The sequence below is a fragment of the Struthio camelus genome, chromosome 3, assembly GCF_040807025.1.
Source record: "Struthio camelus isolate bStrCam1 chromosome 3, bStrCam1.hap1, whole genome shotgun sequence".
NCBI lineage: Eukaryota > Metazoa > Chordata > Aves > Struthioniformes > Struthionidae > Struthio > Struthio camelus.
The window spans coordinates 53,565,626-53,580,669 of record NC_090944.1 but is presented as its reverse complement, the minus strand read 5'-3'; the positions used below and the strand labels follow the sequence as shown (position 1 = coordinate 53,580,669).

At 36.4% G+C, this 15,044-nt stretch overlaps 1 protein-coding gene across 7 annotated transcripts in view; it reads left to right on the top strand.

The window, feature by feature from the left end:
• MMS22L (MMS22 like, DNA repair protein) overlaps nt 1-15,044 on the top strand; it is a 103,961-nt gene that overhangs the window by 70,118 nt on the left and 18,799 nt on the right. For 6 of the 7 annotated variants that reach the window (XM_068937850.1, XM_068937851.1, XM_068937847.1 and 3 more), the window contains 6 exons: nt 2,543-2,733; nt 5,011-5,161; nt 9,733-9,875; nt 10,655-10,797; nt 10,954-11,113; nt 13,344-13,513. In XM_068937850.1, the coding sequence (XP_068793951.1) occupies nt 2,543-2,733; nt 5,011-5,161; nt 9,733-9,875; nt 10,655-10,797; nt 10,954-11,113; nt 13,344-13,513 (958 nt within the window). The remainder of the gene's footprint in view (nt 1-2,542; nt 2,734-5,010; nt 5,162-9,732; nt 9,876-10,654; nt 10,798-10,953; nt 11,114-13,343; nt 13,514-15,044) is intronic. The other variant, XM_068937852.1, reaches the window with a different exon arrangement.

The following is a 15,044-nucleotide window of genomic DNA, read 5'->3' as shown; positions in this document are numbered from 1 at the left end:
GTGGTTCCACAAGTCTTAAGACAATGGAAAATCAGATATATATAGTTTCAGAAATGGAACAGTGTTTGATGATACGCTTGTCTAACGTTAGAAAAAAACCTGAATAAAAATAAAAATTGTATTTATCAGCATTTTTGTGGAATTAAATACATTTGCTTGTTGGTAGAAGTGGCTGGCTACATAAGCTGCAGCAAATATTGATGCCCTATTGATTCTAAGCATTTACCTCATTGCAAGCATTTGTGTAGGTTACTATGAATAAACATAAATACTGATTTGTACATGTTGCCCTTCCACTGACACAGAGATATATTACCTTACTTTGGAAGTCTGTACACCCTTCTACTTTGCATAGATGGCTAAAGGAGATGCAAGCCATCCTTCTTTGGAGAGACAATTTAGAGGAGAGAAAAAGGTCTTTGTGCAATTTTACAGTTTAGTCTAGATGGAAGTAGGGCAGAATTTGGTCCATGGCGTTTTATTCTCTGCACTATGAGGCATTGTATTGTATTAGATTTTTCCCTTTTTAACAAAATAAAATGGAAAAGCCCTTTTTACTGTTAAACTTGGCTTCTTTAGCCCTTCATTTACCTTTTCATTGTTCATCCTCTTGACCTTGTTTCTTTTGCACCCTTTTGTTTATCCTTTTTTTTTTTTAATAACGGGAAATTCCCGAAGAAGCACTGCTTGACTTTTTAAGCTAACCTCACTTGTTTTTTCAATTCATCTTGGAAAACATGCCTTGCAAATGGGAGTACCAACTGACATCTTGAGTATAATCCTCAGTTTCTAAGCTCTGATAGTTTTCACAGCACCCTTAAAGGGTAAGCTGTCGTACTATCCAAATATCATGGCTGGGAAACTGAGGCTAACCAAGGCTGTATGATTTATGTGAAGCCACAGAGGCAATAAATGTTGGGTTAGGGATTGGGTTTGGAATTCCTGGCTTCTGTTGCTATGTTTGGACTGCAGTTGTATCTCAAAGAAATATTTGATTCCTCTTAATATTACATACCCTTCCGTATCTCTTAAATGTAGCCATTCAAAACGTAGCTGATACTCAGTTCTCTGTGTCTGTCCTATTGAAGCTAATGGATGCCTGCAGGCAGGCATAAGGTATCGTTACCTTTGACAGCCAGTATGTTTTATGTTTTAAATTATGTGTTAGGCAGAATTTTTGGATACTAATTTGATATAATGAGATGCGCTTCTAATATCAACCCTAGTAAGTGAAGGCCTTGCAGCCAGCCTACTCTTTATTTAAAATTATTCCATTTCAGATGTCCTAATGAGTGCTGTGAGTTGTGTAATTCTTTTATAATTCTCCCAAATTCCCAGAAGGGAACTAGGGGCTGGAGTTTTTTTCTGTTTTTATTTTGTTTTATTTCAAATTAGGATGAGCACAGATTAAAGATTGAGGAGAAAAGACAGTTTTGTGAAATGCTTGCTGTTGTGACAGTGGCAGTTTTAAAAAATCATAGTAGTCTACAAACGTTAGTGTTAAGGCAAGTCTCGATGCCTTCGTTGTTTGCCACTATCTTATAAATATCTTGACTCCGACTGTACAGTGCTGTTTATAGAATTTAATAAAGCAAATGTAATAATGCTGCCTGTGCTTTAATGCACAATCTCAATTGAGTTGACCGGAAGATAAATAGGAACAGGAATGATAGTGCATTCCTACAGCTTGTTTTTAATAAGCATGTTATTTAGTTGATCAGTCCAGTGCAGTAATGCCTCCTATGCTGCTCTACCAGACAAATTTAGTAATGCTTCCCCCTCCGCCCCCCGTTTCTCTGAGAACATTGATTCCCTGCAGACATATCTCTATTAAACCTCTAGAAAGTCACAACTTCCAAATTAGATTAAGTAGCGGGAATGGTACTAGAAGAATCAAAGAAAATTGAGTGCGTTATTGAATTCATGCCACATTGTCTCAGGAAGAGATGGGAGTTATGTGTAGTGGTAACTTTTGTCCTTACTGTACTAACAAAGCTATGGGCATTGCTGTCAAATCTAATTGTCTGCAGCGCATCAGCATAGCATGAATCTGTTCTCTTATCAAAACTTGTATCGGGTGAGGTTTTACAAATGACAAATAGGTTTTAAAAGGAAGCTGTACAATAGAGCAAAATCATTTGCCATTATTTACTGCACATAGCCTTATCCTAAAAGCCTTATTGACAAAAATTTGAAAAAGCATCTGGCTTTGGATTGTAAGCAGACTTGTTTGTCATGCTAGCAGTTGCAAAATGCAAACGTTCGTTCTAAAGCTGCCTATTTCTCATTTTGATCTGACATATTAAAAAGCATATAATTAATGGTTGACATTAGTAATTAACATTAACTTTATGGTACTTAATATGCCATCATTCATCCATCAAATAACTGGTACGCATAATGTCTTTGCATAAAGGTTTTAATTACACGAAATGATCCTTCAGTTCTCAGACTCTCCAGTTTAAAGTTCTTGTGAATGCATTTTTAAAAGATCTGAATTTTTCATTTATCGAGTGTAAACATTTTTTTGGTTTCTCCCTAGGAGCGTGCACAAACGTGTAAGCCAGGGACTTCAGCTAGGGAACACGGGCGCAAATGCACAGCTTCCATTAGCGGCTAAAGAGCACCACCTTGCTGTCGCCACTGCTCTCTGGAGAAATTTCTTTCCCTATTTGAAGAGTCAGAGAATGGCACAGATGCCACCTTCCCCACAGCTTGCTGACACAGCTGCAGGTTAGCATTGACCCTCCATGCAACTGCTGGATTTGTCACCATTTTTTAGGCCACAAACTTTCAAGGCTTTTTTTAATTTGGGATATTTCAACTTGCGTGTAGTGGCTATAAACATGTATAAATGCAAAAGTTAGACTTGTGCTAAATATTATGATAAGATGAGATATTGTAGTGTTGAATTCCTTGATAGAATACAGACAGGTTGAGAACTCCAAAGGGGTTCGAATCTATGGACGCCTGATTTATTTTTCTCTCCTATTCACAGATTATAATCAATGTTGCAAGTGTGATATCAAATACATGAGAATAACTTATTTCACTGTATCTGGAATTAGTATCTTTTTGTAGAAGTTGACTATAATTTTATGTTGAATGATTTTTTTCATTATGCCTGTGATTCAATGTAATTTTTATTTTTGTAAAATATTTTCATCTGAAGACGTTTTGTAAGAAGTTGATGTTAAGACTGTCTGGTTTTGCTGAACCGTTATGCTTGTGCTCATAAAACTATTTCATAATTCACTTTAATTTGTCATTTTGCTTGCACTGAAGGGTCTTAATCTTGAAATACAATATTGCATATGTATGTGTGGCAAAGAATATTGCTCCACCTCCAGCCAGATGATGAGCATGTCAGTGAAAAGAAAGAAAACCAAGTCAGATCTTTAACATTAGTAGTTAGCATTGTATTCTTCTCAATAACACTTCAGCTAAAATAATTCTGTACTATTACGTATTTTAGTATGACCGGACTAATCTGTAGTTACAATGAAGTCTTGTATACATTTAACTAAAATTTAGAGAAGTGAAATGCAAAGCAGTATTTTTTCCATCATGGTTTGAATTAAGTAAAGGTATAAGCTCGGAAGTACTGAGTTAGCAATAGAAATGTTAAAAGACCGTTCAGCTGAAGCAGCCCGGCGGTAGTTAGTAGGTAACATTAATGAAGGAGGCAGTGTGCAAAGGCAGTGGTTTCACATTGCTGAAGCGTTTATGGAAAATAGCAATACAAATCCAGAGGAAGAGGTTGTTAACATTACAGCTTTCATTCGTTTCCTACAGTGTTGTGTCTTTTCCTATTTATTTCATATTAACACAGCAAAATAACGAGAAAGCCAACCTATTACAGGCTCTGCTTAGGATTAGTGGAGTGCAGTTGTGACCTGCATTATATGGATGCGTTAGGCAGTACTACAGAGGAAGACAAACCCTTCCGACGCTTGTGAGCTACTTGCCTTAGAAGAGCAGCTGTTACAGCTCTGCTGCTCCCCCTGCCAGGCAAAGAAGCTGCTGGGTCTCGCATTATCATTTCTGTCTCCCCTTTCTCCCCCACCCATGTTATGGCTGATGCTACAGAAAGAATGTGATAATCTGGAAGAAGTGTGGCACAAATTGCTTCCTCACCCAAGGCAGAGTGGGGACCCTTTATAACCTCTTTTTTGATTCTGAGGCACACAAGGACACGTTAACTCCTTCAGGGCTTAAAAGCAGTCTGTCCCTACAACATTAATTTAACCTTCATTGTTATTGTCTAAACTAACTTTTTTTTAAACTAACTTCTTCTGGCTAATTCGAAATCAGCTTCTCCGTGCATGCAGTTTTATAAATCACTATTTTAATAAATTAATATTATGTTTATATTTAACTTGACCTGGAGAATTTGGGAATTGGTGAGTCCCTTTATTTCATTCTCTTTGAAAGTCAGTTTCCTTGATTCATTGATGCCACTCATTTCCTGTAGCCTAATAATTCTCAGCATTTCCGATTATGTCATCTTCCTGAGTTTAAATGCATTTGTCATTTGCAGCATAAAGAACGAGTCATATTTTTATGCTGTTAGTATTGGATGTATATTCCACAATGGACCTAGTAGGACAGCAAAAGGTTATACTTCATTAACAAAAATTCTGTGCCAAGTACTATCCCAGTTGCTAGATCTGCAGCTGTTCTTTTTTCAAGAGTAACTTTGTCCTTAGTGCTGTATTTACACAGTAGCCTCTGATATATGAAAGTTTATTCTGAAACTAGAAAGGTGCCGACTTTTACTGACTCCATACGTTTCCAAATACCGTTCTTCGCTGAGAGAATTGTGTAAAAATAAGCGAGTAGATAAATAAAACCTTGTAAAGCACAGTTGCCCATAGTTGCCCAGTTTTCATTGAGATTTCTGGTACTTCCAGAACAGCACCATATTAATAATAATCAAGAAGTTTCAATGCTTTTTAGTGGAACAGAAACCATTAACACTGTGCCATGTTTTTCTCTGTTTAAAACCAGGTTTTACTCTCTTAGCTTTGGACATGCCCAGCAAAGCTCTGTCAGATCTTCAGCCACAGCCTGTTCTATCAATGATGCAGTTGTTTGGATGGGATGACATGGTGTGGCCTCAGCTGGTGTCAAGATATCTAAGTCACCTAATACAAAACAGGTGAAAAATTGCCCCTCCTTTTCTTTCAAGTTCTTCCAGCATCTTCTCATTTCTTCATCAAAGTTATGGAAAAGGTTGCTTCAAACAGTAATGTTTCATTAAGGTGGTCCAGGTTCTTCGCATCTGTGAATGTTTTAGATTTCCTGAAATTATTTTGTCCTCTATGCATTTCACAGGGGTAGTCAGTGTTATTTGTGTTGGCTGGTCTGTTTTGTTTGTTTGTTTGTTTGTTGCATATAGATAGCTTAAGGTAATCCAAAATTCTCAGGAAGATAGCTAAGTATTTTACAAAAGTTGTATGTCTTTTATATAGCAAGCTACTTTTTTTTTCCAAATGGAAACAGTGTTATTATGAATAGATTTTGAAAAATGGGGACCTAAACAATGTCTCCAGAGTAGTACTCTTCTGAAGACTAGGACTACACCAAAGTGAAATGCCTGGACCCATAACCTATTTTTAGTTTCCGTAGTGGTAACCATCTGTCCCCTTCTATTATTGTTACACTTTGGCAGTGTTGATAGTTTGACAAAGCAACAGCCTCCTGCCCTAGCTGCAGTTTAAAAAAGAGTTGAATGTTGTAACTTGGTAAAATCTAAAATTTCTAGTTAAACACACTGGTCTTTATTTTTCTCATAACATTTGCACTTAAGAGGTTTAAAACTTAAATCTTTTCATAAAAAGTCAAGATAAATATTATTATAGATAATATTAAAGATTTATAGATTAAAGAATTATAGATATTAAAGATATTATATGATAAGTATTTAATATTTAAATATCTTGACTTATTCAAAACAAAGAACTTTTGCAGGAGGATGGGCTGGGTAGTATCCAAAACTTAAAGAAAATGATTATAAGGAAAGGCATGCTTTGAAACTTTCTTTTTGTCAATCTTAGGCTAATTTTTGAGTGCATGTTAATGTTCCTATTGTTCATACTGCTCGGATTTCTGAGACCTGCTAAATGGATGTTAAATTAAATAGTGGGATTACAGTATGTATCACATGCCTGTGTTTTGCATACCAATGTTTATTTTTAAATAAAGAAATTTTATTGCCTTAAGTAGGCTTTATTTAATTAAGATGGGCTTTTTTTTTTGTAACTGAATCAGGCTTTGGAGGCAGGGAAGGTGAGAGAGAAAGAGAGGGAGTGTTTATTTTGTGGACTGTATTTGAAAGTGAAAAATATTGCACATGTTTGAGGGCACATATTGTACTAAATAAGAAAGCTATGGTAGAGGTTATGGCTATGGTAAAGACTGTATCAGTGTTACTGGCAAATAAGAGTCTATGTGCTTCTTGCAGGGAGATGTTAAAAGAGGGTGTTAGAGTGTCGGTTTGGAGCTCTGGAGATGAGCGTTCAGTCGTCTTGTATGATAGGGTCAAATTCATGCACAGTTTCAGATACCGAGCTCGTGCTGAACGAAATAGGAGTTAGGTACATAAATAACCGTTTGTAATTTGAGGTTTTTGCTCTTCAAGTAAGATCAGGAAAAGCACTTCGATGCCTAAACTGAAATTTTGGTGTAATTTAGGTGCTTAAGACTATTTACCAGTTTCCCTAATAAGCACTGAAGTGACTGAAAGTAGTTACTTAAGTTGTCATTAGTAGCATTAATTAAGTGCCTAACGTATTGTTATATGTGTATCTGCAGATATATTGCCATCCTGGCTGAGGCAAAAATACATTTACTGTATTTGAAACCACAGCCTAAGTATACCTGTTCTCAAGTGTTTGGGAGCCTGATTGAGTTAGCGAGGGCAGAGCATGCACACATGGCTGATAAAGAGTCCCCCATAAAGCCCTGCTGCTGTAGTTCCATTTAAAAGTGCAGCTAGCACTGATAGTTGTGCCTTGTGCATGCTAGTCAAGCGGTTAGAGAACTTCAGCAAGAACTGGAAGACCCAAGTTAAGTGGGTCTTGCAGTTAGAGGGAATTCAAAACTTTATTTCAAAACGCTGCCTTAAAAAGGAATGAGAGGATCTTGCCCTCCTCTTGAAGGTTGGGCCATGGGGTGACTGAAAATATCTACTTTATGGGTCTATGTCGAAAGAACTAGCAGGAGAAAGCATGACTCCATAGTTCAGCAATGACAGATATTTGCCTTTTGCTTATATGTGTGTGTATGTTCTCTCTTTCTCTTTTCTCTCCCTCTCTTCTTTGATGAATCTCTCGCTGCTGGGTGTAGTGAGCATGGGACAGAAAGCACTCAGACTGAACCAGATACTTTTGCTCCTAACATACTGGGGTTGTGATCACCTGCATTGTTTCCCCCATCAGTTGCGTGTGTCCCCATCAAGGCAAAAACATCAATATCTAAGCTTGGGCAAAGGTACTTCCCTTCCTCATCAAGAGAGTGGTTAGGTGCTCAGGTTCCCTTGTAAAAGGACAATTAATACCTAATTCTGCTTTGGTAGAATTATACAAATCTGTTATATTCTAAACATTGTCATTTCATTGTATACTAAAAAGATGACAATTTTTTTGTAATATGATTCATGTACTTATTTACCTTAGGCAGTTGTAGAGCAAAAGTTATCAAAGTGTCTAAGTGCTGGGATCTTAAGACTTCATGGTTACTGTGCTGTGATAATTTTCAACATCAAACATTCTCAGTTAAAAAATAAAAAGATTATTTTGTTGCTGATGCTGTTATATACCCTGCAAGCTCAGCCCGGTCTCTTTAGGATTGAACCTATGTTCTGCGTATCAGCTACTTTAATATCAATAATAAAGGTTCTGAAGGACAAGTTGTGCCCTTGGGAACATCTGCACAAGCTTGGGTATTTCTTTTGCAATACTGCCTAAAAATTCCTCTCTAGGTCAGTGTTGTGTAGCACATGATATTATTACAACCTGTTGAACCTAACTTTGAGCATATGTATAAGCTTACTGATTTAAATGCACCACTCGCCATGCTTATAGCAAGTAGTTAATGTTCATTCCTTTCTGAAGGGTTGGGAGCGTATTCCTATCCAGTTCTAGGGCAATACATAAGTGGCCTGTGTACCTGCAAGCAAGAGAAATAAGAGTGAGACTACAGCAGAAAGTGTTTTTGTGTGCTTATTGGGCCAAACAGACTAGCTGCGTACATCAAGGTTAGGTAAGGGTTGGATTTTGTTGTTGTTGTTGTTTATGCCTTACTGCAAAAATCCACAAGCATCCTTTTTTTTTGGTTTTTGGTACGGGCATTTAATTTTCATTTTTGCGTTCTATTTGGTTGCGTTTTGTCTCCTAATTTATTTTGTCAGTAGCACTTTGCAGGGATGTTCATACAAAACGTACGGATGTCATTTGTTCTAACTAACGCGAAAAGAAATAAAGAAAAAATCTTTATTAATGTTGCTCACTGAGAAATAGACTTCGGTTTGGTCGTCTGGACCAGTGTTGACTCTCTATTGCAAGCATGAGTAAAAATTCAGTAGAAAATAAGTAGATTTATATGTACATATATCAAGAAAAGAGTACAAGCATTTTTCATTAAAGTCAAAGCACCTAGGGCTGACGAGGGAGGAAATCTCTCAAATAAAAAGGTGTAACTGTTTTCAAGAAATTTTACTGACCTGAAGCACATACAGACAGAGCTCATCCGATAGGAATTGCAGCGAGGGTGCAGAACAGACCTGTCCGTCCATTAGCCAGGAGTTTCTGCAGAATTAATAAGATGGTGCTGATGTGCTTGGGAAAAAGTGGCTACAGTAGGTAGTCACAGTGATAAAGGAAGTAAAAATTGGGGAATACTGAAGAGTAAAGGAGACCGATTGTGCGCTGAGTGTTGGTGGTGCCATTGATTCTGGCCTGACAGCTGGCTGGTAGAACAGTAGCAAGCGTTTGTTTGAAAGTATGCATAGCAAGTGTGCTCTGTGTGTGTGCATAAATATTTGCATGTATGTATATATACACATGTGCATACGTATATACATTTGTAAGTGTTTAGCAAGTATAGCAGTCTCCTGTGTCATCTCCAGGTTGCCTTTTTATGTTTTTCTTTTTGAACTGTTTCTAATAAGACTCTTCTGATCAGACATGTCTTTATTTCCTAAAGTAGACCTTCTCTTCTCCATCTTTTTACGTAGGGTTAGGACTAAGTAGACTTCAGAGTAGCACAGGGGTACCTGAGCTAGCTTTAGACGAAAGGCTGGGGTAGTTTAAGTAGTGTCAGTGTAAAGTTCCAAGTTGAATCAGACAAACTATTCCCAGTGTTGTGTATCAGCGGTTTATTAGCAGTTTAGATTATCTTTTGTTAGAATAAGAAATTCCACGTTGTATGAATTCTTTTCTCTCTGTTTTGTTTTACCTCAAGAAAACATATGGACATATTTGTAAGTATACTTTAAATTACCATAGATGGCATTGCAGAATTTATCACGTTCTCTGTATTTAGGCGTCAGTGTACTGTGAGCAAAATCTATAGAGCATTCAAAAGGAGCAGCAATTTACCTTTTCTGTTATTTTATTTCTAATTGTTTATATGCAGTGTTTCTGTATGTCTAGAGCCAAATGAAACTTTTTGCCACCGTTTCACGCATCTTAAATATCTTTGCCTGTTATTCCCCTTCTACCTATGCAGTGCACTGCATGAAGCTTTTTCTAGTATGGGCTACACATCCTATGAAGCTTTGACAGTGCGTTCCTGGTTTCGATGCGTTTTGCAAATGTTCATAGATCAACCGACTGGTATGCTGGCCAAGACAGATGCTGAGCGAACAGTTGGTAAGTGTTCACATTTCCCTAATGTTTGCAGTAACGATTCTATATTGCAAAACTGGCAAACATTTTCAGCTAATTATAAAATGTATTTTTGTTTGTATTCCTTTACTTTTACCTAATTACAAAATGTGTTTCTTTATGCTGCTTGTGCTATTTATTGATGGTTTGCCTGTTCTGCATATGACAAATTTATCACAAACAAAGATAAAAGAGCTTGTTTCCTTGGAAGCAAAGAACAAAAACTTGCTCCCAAGGAGACAAGCTATTTTTCCCCCCATGGAGAAACTGCTCTGAAAAAAAGTGAAAATCTGAAGTAAATAGTCAGAAATCATGCTGTGAATGCCCTAAAAGAAAAAAAAAAATCCAATTGTGAATAATTCTTTCCTATTTTATATTGGATATTTTGCTTTCCTTAGCTTCTTTCTCATTATGTAGTGAGCAATACTTCTTCACTTCTTTCTGCAAAACACTGCAGTTCTAATTATCTGTAGAACACATCTTCTAGCAACTATTTTTCATACACATTTTGTAGATTTGTAAGAAAACCATCAGCAAAATGAAAGACTTGGTTATCCATCCCTAATATTCTTTATTCTCGTAAATCTGTATTAGATTCACACATTCTTTGTCTAGAAAAGTGCTGTCAGTTGCCAAATACTTGTGTTTTGGACATTTTAAAAACATATTTTACTTTATATTTTTGTGAATAAAGTAAATAGAAAAGCAGCACGCAAGCATAACTGTATACTACATTTATTATTATGTTCTCTTGTAACAATCAGGCAAAGTCTATATGGAGCAGCTGACTGAAATGACGAGACTGGTTTTTAAACTCAAAGAAGTAGAAAACATTATCTCAAAGGCTCATATTGAAGAGTCAGTATTCAAGCAAGACCCTAAAAATGCGCTTGTCCAATTCATTAAGGTACTGTACCTTTGTGTTAGCTCCTAAGATAGTTTAAGTGAAAAGAAATGACATAGAAGATTTCCGTTTTGTGTTCAAGAAGAAGTTCCTCACCCAAGCCTCGTGAGAGTTAATAAGTTTAATCCAATCTTTATTTCAATGTCTTTGTTTTCTCAGGCTGTTGGTAGAACTTATAGTGGCCTTCAGACACTCCCTGAAAAATCTGCCATGGTAGCAAAGAGTCTGGAATATTTAGGTGATGTGTTAAAGTATGTGAAACCTTATCTGAAGGTAAAAGGACCTCCAGAAGGTCTCCAGCTTACTTACTGGATCATAGGTAATTATTTTGCAACTTCTCATCTTTTAGGAATGTACATGACTTTTCATACTTTTGTTTTCTGTAGTGTCTATTTAAATGGTTTAAAAAAGCAAAGTCACCAAGACATTACAGTTAGATGCTTAGTTTTATTCCACTGACTTTCTTTGTGTTTTATGCTGATGCTATAAAACCTAAACTCTTTGTGGTTTTTGAAATGACCCCTGCAAAATTATACTTTCATTCGAAAGCAGGTTTTCATGTCTTTCATCACTGAAAAGAGTTATCTAAATAAAACCAGTAACAACAGCAACTCAGTGAAGTAGTATTATGCAATGCTACATTATGTTTACTGGAGTCATGATAGTGGACAAGTCTGCTTATGCAAAATAGAAATGTCATATGGTAACATGCATCCTTTTAGAACTCCTCCTCTTATATACTCTCTGCTTTGTTAAAACTCATATTCTAGCATCCCTTTCATTACTGTGTAGAACCAGTAATAGGACGCAAAAATAATGGTGGTGTTTGTTATGAATGAATCTGACCCGCTTATCTTTAAATAATAGGGTAAAGCTTATGTATCTTAAAGATATAGGTAATAATATGCATGTAAACACAGTGTACATGCTGATTATGAGGAGTACAGTGAACAGCATGACCACAACACCGAAGGTGCATCAAATGTGCTGGAATTTGAATTTTATAAAATGCCTTACTTTTCTGTTGCAAGATTTTGCCCTACAAGATAAATGTCAAATTAAATGCATTCACATGTCCAGATGGTGGAACTTTGTAAAGTACTTTTAGATTGATATTGTTCTTTCTTTTTAGGTGAGGAAAAAAAAGGCTTTACAAAATTATTTAGGGGTATTTCAGTCACTTCTTCAATGTTCTGTGATGTTGTGAAATTATAGGGGCAAAGATACTTAACAAATCTAAATACTTCCCAGGTATGGACGCTATACATATCGGATTGTGTCTTCTGCTGCCCCGTACATCACAGCAGTGGTACTAAAAGGAGCGCGTTCAATCTGAATGAGCGTGTTTCTTTCAAAACAAGGAGCTTAGACAACCTTATTAGAAGTATTGTTAAGTGTTCATTCTTTTTCTGTATGATTGATCATTGTGTTTTCTTTCACTCCACAAGATTAATGTTGTTTTTCGTTGTTTTTAGAGATGGGGATGGGATGACTTTTATAGATTAATAATACCTTGTAACAAGCTCTTTTTGATCTTTCATTATTTACTAAGTCTTAAACTTATTTTCTTGAGATATTCCTATGTTTTCCACCCAGCAAACTTTTTCTTGCTTCTAATTAAATATACACTCAAGCGTGTTTGTGAAAACTGCAACATAAGAATCTATTTAATTAGACACCCCGTATTATTTCATCTGTGTTTTGAGTATTAAAACTCTTGAGTATGCAGTTATTTTCTCAAGAAAAAATGCATCTCACTTGTAATAAAGGTGTTTCTGTAAGTCAGGGTATTTACACATGAACACCTTTTTACAGTTTTTTGCAACTCAAAAATTAGAATTTAAAACTGGCTAAAGTTGTGCAAGCAATACATTAATTTGCTGAAAACAAGAAAGATGTTCTCTAAGACTCACAATTTGTGGACTGAGAGCCCACAAAAATCTGGAGAGAAGATGCTATTTTTGTTGAGTTGACTGCACCTTGTTCCTTTTAGTTTGCTAAATTAAAAACGTTAAATAGAGCTAAAACAAATTTAAGGTTTTTCTAACATTGAATCTCTGTGTGAATAGTCGCTGATGTGGCCACAGTATAGTTAGACAAATGTGAATGGAAGACAAAGGCAGTGTCTTTCTGTAAAATATGATTAATGCGCACAGAAAAGTAAGTGTTTGTAAGTGCACATGTGCCATATGCAATAGTTTTATGTTCCACTGTTAATTAATTTTCCTGCAGAGATGTGAGAAACTGTTCTTTCTTAAAAAGCTTTACTGTACTTTTCCTAAAGCAACTTCACTTGCATAAGAACTTTTAATGTATTAAAACAATTTAGTGCTTTCATTTTGCTGAACCATAAATGGACTTCAGATCATCTTCACTGGGCTTTTTCTGGGCAAGTACCGTGGAAAGAGTTCGTGGGCATGAGCATTTCAGTTGCTATTGTTACTCTTGGATTATCTAACTAACAAATTGCCTGTTTAGGCTTTCTTTCCCCCCCCCCCCCCACCCCCGGCTATAATTTACTTTGGGATTTCTTGATTCTTTTCCAACAGGATGTCTTGTAAAGTTCTGGGCACCAATACTGGCTACTTCCAAAGCACAGCAGCTCCTCTTCCGCATCATAGATTGCTTGTTGTTGCCGCACTCTGTGCTCCAGCAAGACAAAGAGCTGCCTGTGGCTTTGCTGACTGCCATTCAGGAAAGCCTCCCTCTTTATCTGCAGGTAAGTATTTGAATTATATTATCATCAGACAAACTTAGCTTCAGGAAAGTGTTTGTATAGCAGACAATTTTTTCCTCTGTTCAAAACAAGCATTGTTTGAATTGAAAGAAGAAGCAAGAGAAGTTTTTTCTTCTTGTGGAAGCAGAAGGAAAAATGCCACCTCATTGGCTTCCTTCTCAGTGTGTGCCGCTATGCTGTTACATGCTTGAGAGTTGCTGGTCTGATCACTGTACCTCGAGAAGCTTTAAACTAACCTGCTTTTTACACTGGTCTCTGATGTGAGAGATTTCTGAAACACTGGAGCAAATAATCATAAAGGGTAGGAAGACCCTTGTTGAGAAACCGAAGCAAACGAGTATGTGTTAAATCATCCTTGACTTTGCCAACAGTGGATGATTAAACATGAGCTATTCTCAGTATTTTTTGTTACTCTTAGTAACAAAGACAACCCTCTGCATATCATAAGACTGTTTTATCTTAACAGTTTGAGGATATGTTTTGCTGAAGCAAATTCCTTTCTGGTTGTTTATGCTTACGTGACTAAAGCCTTCTTGTCCATTATTCCTCCCACTCTTCCTTCAGCTTACCTCTTAGTCTTGAAACTTTGTAAGCTTTGATGATGTTGCAGAAAGGGTGAGTTCCTGTAGGTGAGGAAGAGAAAAGGATATATTTTTAAAATAAGTAAGTTGACATATCATTCCTTGTAAGTCCTTCGGTCTCTTGGGCTTACCCTTTTCCCTTCCTTTGTAGCCTTTGTTTTGATTGCAATCTTAATACAATCCTTAAGAGTTATCAGTTGTGAAACAGTGAAATAATGACATTGTAAACATCTCTTGGATTTATTTCTTCTTTCAAAAGTTGCATAGTGACTGATAGCATCTCATGTGGAAATTAATATGATTATATAATGATGTGCAGCATATGACTTGCTTCTTTGCTGCTCTGTAGGTATTTTCAGAAGCTTTCTACATCTAAGACCATCTGGACACTGATATTACCACAGAATGTGATTGCCTGCTTGCTAATTTAGTATTTTAGCCAGAGAGCATATTATGCTTTTTCTCTGTAGTCTGCACATGCGGATGTAGTTTTAAGATGAAACCACTCAAGTTAGTTTTGAAGTCCAAGTGTTGTGGACCCTTGCTACCCATTTTCTTTGTCTGTCTTTGACTTTCTGACCCTACTATGGGACCTTCAGCAGCCTGCTACTTAAACCATGTGCTTTCAAGCTGAGCTAGATGATTTTAGTGATGAAATAGTTTAGTTTAGAAAAAATACTGCTTCCAGAAAATCCAAGCTATTCTTTAGTTTGACAGGCAGTTTTGGAGGGAAGTAGTTTAGGGGAAGAGGGGACAAAGAGCAGAAGATTTTTTTTTTTCATATTGCAATACAGAACTTTTACACTTCAACTGTTTTTATTTTAGAAAGTTCCAAAAATTTTTAAGGGTTCAAATGGCTTCATTCATTCAGAATTCCTTTCCCTCAACTCAAAAATGAAAATATTCAATTATAGTTTAAAAAAAAATTATTC